Consider the following 5,521-nt stretch of genomic DNA (forward strand, 5'->3'; position numbering starts at 1 on the left):
TATATGGAGAAAATCCTGGAATGTTTTCATCAAAAACCTTAATTTCTTTTCTACTGAAGAAAGAAAGACGTGGACATCTTGGATGACATGGGGGCGAGTAAATTATCAGCAAAAGTTTTTTCAAAAGCGAACTACTCCTTTAGGACCCTTGATCCTCACCTGACTATGGCTTTGTAAACTATATTCATGATGTGGTTTAAATTATAATGGACTGTGGTTCAGAAACAGTGACAATGTTACACACCCTTGGCTTACTCTGGCTATTCTCTGCTGTCCATATGTGTGTCCCCTTTGAGCCACCGTACCTTCTTAGAAAGAGAGGGCTGAGCCCTTAGTGCAACTCGCAACCGAAATCAAAAATCTACACACTGCACCTTTAACGGCTAATCGCTCATAGCAAACGTTTAAAATCGCTTTAAAATCTCCCTCATATTTCCTGCTCACGTAAAAAATATGAACCATTAGAAAATACCAGATCAGTTATTTTAAGCATATTTTTTTGTCTCGACTGGAAAAGCAGCACACGTTATGCCAGAACGTTTTTTGTCTTTAGATTTATTGAGCTATGTACAAAAGATTGAACAGTTTGAACGCTTAAAACTTGTCGGGATGAAGCTCCATCTCGCTCTTGATCCTGTCCTCCACCAGGAGGGCCAGATTTGAGTTTGTCATGGGCAAGTTGTAGCTTACAAACACCTGCTTCTTTGTCTTCTTTGCTGAAGAGAGACAGAAACAAATAAATGCTTAGAAAACTAGTTGAACACCAGGGCCCGTATTCATTCTACAGAGGCGTATTGCATTCACTTGAAGAAAAAAAATCTACTGTTTTTCTGAATTAATGAGTTAATTTTTCAAGAGAAAAAAAAATGTTGCTCTGTTTTTCTGAATTAACGAGTTAATTTTTCATGAGAAATTTTTTTTGCTTTGTTTTTCTGAATTAATGAGTTAATTTTTCATGAGAAAAAAAAATTTTGCTCTGTTTTTCTGAATTAACGAGTTAATTTTTCAAGAGAAAAAAAAATTTTGCTCTGTTTTTCTGAATTAATGAGTTAATTTTTAATGAGAAAAAAAAATTTTGCTCTGTTTTTCTGAATTAACGAGTTAATTTTTCATGAGAAATTTTTTTTGCTCTGTTTTTCTGAATTAATGAGTTAATTTTTCAAGAGAAAAAAAAATGTTGCTCTGTTTTTCTGAATTAACGAGTTAATTTTTCATGAGAAATTTTTTTTGCTTTGTTTTTCTGAATTAATGAGTTAATTTTTCATGAGAAAAAAAAATTTTGCTCTGTTTTTCTGAATTAACGAGTTAATTTTTCAAGAGAAAAAAAATTTTTGCTCTGTTTTTCTGAATTAATGAGTTAATTTTTCATGAGAAAAAAAAATTTTGCTCTGTTTTTCTGAATTAACGAGTTAATTTTTCATGAGAAATTTTTTTTGCTCTGTTTTTCTGAATTAATGAGTTAATTTTTCAAGAGAAAAAAAAATGTTGCTCTGTTTTTCTGAATTAACGAGTTAATTTTTCATGAGAAATTTTTTTTGCTTTGTTTTTCTGAATTAATGAGTTAATTTTTCAAGAGAAAAAAAATTTTGCTCTGTTTTTCTGAATTAACGAGTTAATTTTTCAAGAGAAAAAAAATTTTGCTCTGTTTTTCTGAATTAATGAGTTAATTTTTAATGGAATTTTTTTTTTGCTCTGTTTTTCTGAATTAATGAGTTAATTTTTCAAGAGAAAAAAAATGTTGCTCTGTTTTTCTGAATTAACGAGTTAATTTTTCATGAGAAATTTTTTTTGCTTTGTTTTTCTGAATTAATGAGTTAATTTTTCATGAGAAAAAAAAAATTTGCTCTGTTTTTCTGAATTAACGAGTTAATTTTTCAAGAGAAAAAAATTTTTGCTCTGTTTTTCTGAATTAATGAGTTAATTTTTCAAGAGAAAAAAAAATGTTGCTCTGTTTTTCTGAATTAATGAGTTAATTCAGAAAAACAGCAAAAATAAATTTTCTCATGAAAAATTAACTCATTAATTCAGAAAAACAGAGCAAATTTTTTTTCTCATGAAAAATTAACTCGTTAATTCGGAAAAACAGAGTAGATTTTTTTTCTTCAAGTGAATGCAATACGCCTCCGTATCCCCTCAGAAAACTCTTAATTTAGCTTAAAACATGTTACGTAGGAGTCTTAGTTTAAGAGCGATTCGGGACCGGTCTGAGAAATCCATCAATCGGGTCATTGTCTTGATGTAGCCTAAGTAATCACCTCAGTAAGTTTCATGATGATATCTAAAGATTAACATTTGTACCGATCTGTCGGATGCATTGAAGAGACACAAAACGCTATTTATTGTTTAAATTTCTTTTAAAAAATGACCAAATTTGAAAGTTGAGTCTGTCTATCAGTGTGTTGTCAGAGTCCTCTCTGCTCCGTGATGTATATTTCACTGCGTGAGAACATTGTGTGTGTGTGTGTGTGTGCGTGGCTTGTCAGATATAGTGACAATAATAAAGTGGGCGGGGCGTTGCAAACGTTGAATTCCCCGTGTCGAAACCCTCTACAGGCCTTTGTTATAATACATCATTTACATAAGATTATTGTATAATTATGTATATAACATTATGTAACATTTATGATTACTTGCTTTTGATACTTTATTTGAACTGAACATTGTAATTATATATGCATTTAGGTCATTTTAAAAGCTATTGTTTACTTAGGGCTATTTTTATTACCACAAAAATGTCCAGATTGCTCAATTAATCTTTATTTAAATAAATAATTGACCGATTTCTGAAATGACAGTGAAAGACTGAGTGAAGTGGGTCTGGTGGATTGTAAGCGGTGGCGTGTTCTTACTGAGTCTCTGAGCGAGAGCGCTGGGCGTCGTGTCGGACGTGTCTCCCAGAACCAGAGTCGACAGAGGAGAGGAATCCTGGGAGAAAAACAGCAAATACACGATAATATGAGCTGCAGAAAACACCCGAGTTACTGTCACATGTGAACTAGGGATGGGCAACGATTAATCGCGATTAATCGCATCCAAAATAAAAGTTTGTGTTTACATTATATATGTGTGTGTATAATTAATTTGTATATATAAATACACACACATGCATGTATATATTTAAGAAAAATGTGTTATTAATATATCAAATATTTATATTTATATATAATATTAATTGTGTATAAATATATATAAAATATATACATGCACATATTTCTTAAATATATACATGCATGTGTGGGTATTTATATACACAAATTAATTATACACACACATATATAATCGTTGCCCATCCCTGAACCACATCAATAATACACCCTTATAAAAGAAATTGCCTATATATATATATATATATATATATATATATATAGGCAATTTCTTTTATAAGAAATTACTTATAGACACACACACTCACACACACATACATATATATATATATATATATATGAAGAGTTCAGATGCAAAAGCCTCTAAGTGCCATTTGAAATTCTCTTCTAAAATGACCATTTTTGTCAAGCTTGTATATTTAAGTTCAGTAATTTCACTTAAATGACAATTAATAGGTAATTATCATTGCCATTTAAGTGAAATTACTGAACTTAAATACACAAGCTTGATAAAAATGATCATTTTAGAAGAAAATTTCAAATGGCACTTAGAGGCTTTTGCATCTGAACTCTTCATATATATATATATATATGTATGTGTGTGTGTGTGTGTGTGTGTGTGTGTGTGTGTGTGTGTGTGTCTATTAATTTCTTAATTTCTTTTATAAGGGTGTATTTTTTATTTGAAACATTAAAGTCTGTAGTGTTTAGAGAGAACGGTAGCGGCCCCTAATTTAATAACATATGATCATTTCAACAGAAGTGAATCAAACAAAACTAACTTTAGCTGGAAAATAACATTATTCAAGAACCGCTATAAAACCAAACCAATCTCTGTTACATTTAATTATATTAAGTTTATCTCTGTAAAGCTGCTTTGAAACAATCTACATTATTAAAAGCACTATATAAATGAGGATGACTTGACTTGAAATATTTCTCTGATTGGTTACACACACACACACACACACACACACACACACAGTACGCTGGTACGATGCGTCACTCTAAACTACGCAAAAATCTAGTGATGTGTGTGTGTATATATATATACTAGGGCTGTGCAAAAGTTAATTGCGATTAATCGCATCCAAAATAAAAGTCTGTTTTACATAATATATTTGAGTGTGCTGTATATAATTATTTTGTATATATAAATATCTATGCATGCATGTATATATTTAAGAATTATTTGCGCTTAAATTCTGTATATATATATAAATACATAATCTATATTCTATAAATATAAATATTTTATATAGGAATAACACATTTTCTTAAACATATACATACATGTGTGTGTATTTATATATACAAAATAATTATATACTGCACACACAAATATATTATGTAAACACAGACTTTTATTTTGGATGCGATTAATCGCAATTAACTTTTGCACAGCCCTAATATATACACAACGTATGTACATACATGACACACACACACGCAAGATAATGTCTTAGATAAAGCAGGACTCACATATTTACTCCCGATGGACACGGCCAGGTTGGACAGCACCGGGCCGGACCCGACCCAGAGGAAGAACCCGCCGCTCAGCTTCATCACGTGGAAATGAACCAGTTGCTCCAGAATCTTCTCTGAGAAATCATGAACAGTGATGACCTGCACAGACGCCTGAGTGCTGGAGTCACCGTTCTCCACAGTCTCCATCCCGATCCGCCTTCACACAGATAACAAACCACGCAGAACTCGCATAATGAAAGTAAAAACCAAAACACACACACGCGCGCGCCTCGCTCTTCCCCAGTTCCGCTCAGAGGCTGCAGCGACACCCGCCGGTCTGGAGGACGACTTCCGGAAACAGAACCAGCAGGGATTTTACGTTAAAATAGGGGTGGATGATTATGATTTCACTTTTTTTAACGTTAGTGTGTAATGTTGGGTAAAATTGCTGTTTGTGCATAAACATCTGCAAAGTTGCGACGCGAGCCTGTAGCGTCACCCGCTGGTCTGGCGGAAAAGTGCCGTAAACAACACATATATTTGTGTTGTATTTGTGTTGTATTTCTACTAGATTTGAGTGTATTATTGTTATTACAACACTAAAAATTATGAATCATTTACTTATACAATATTTAAATCTTGTTGACATGCACAGTGAACAAACACGACAAATGACAAATATTAACAAATGTATCGCTCCATGTCAGCTAATAATGTTAACTAATGCATTTTATCGTGAAGTGTTACCACTTCATGTTGTGCGGTATATTTGAAGCAAGTCTTGAATGCTTTTGATGCGTGCTTGAAAGCAGAGCTGGAAAAGTCGATAAGAGTGTTTCACTTCCCAGTGGCTCAAGCCCGCAGTGTCACGCTGGTCTGCACTGGTTTCACTAACTATCATCTGCTCAGTGTGTGTGTGTGTGTGTGTGTGTGTGTGTGTGTGTGTGTGT

At 32.7% G+C, this 5,521-nt stretch overlaps 1 protein-coding gene across 1 annotated transcript; it reads right to left on the reverse strand.

The window, feature by feature from the left end:
* psmg4 (proteasome (prosome, macropain) assembly chaperone 4) lies at positions 1-4,885 on the reverse strand. Its single transcript, XM_039690100.2, has 3 exons — positions 4,587-4,885; positions 2,850-2,925; positions 1-716 (listed from the first exon to the last, which is right to left on the reverse strand). Exons 1-3 carry the CDS (start codon positions 4,776-4,778, stop codon positions 595-597), a joined length of 390 nt encoding a protein of 129 aa, XP_039546034.2. The 5' UTR covers positions 4,779-4,885; the 3' UTR covers positions 1-594.
* Positions 4,886-5,521: the final 636 nt, after the last annotated feature.

This window comes from Pimephales promelas, chromosome 13 (assembly GCF_988280905.1).
Source record: "Pimephales promelas chromosome 13, fPimPro1.hap1.1, whole genome shotgun sequence".
In the NCBI taxonomy this organism is placed as follows: Eukaryota; Metazoa; Chordata; class Actinopteri; order Cypriniformes; family Leuciscidae; genus Pimephales; species Pimephales promelas.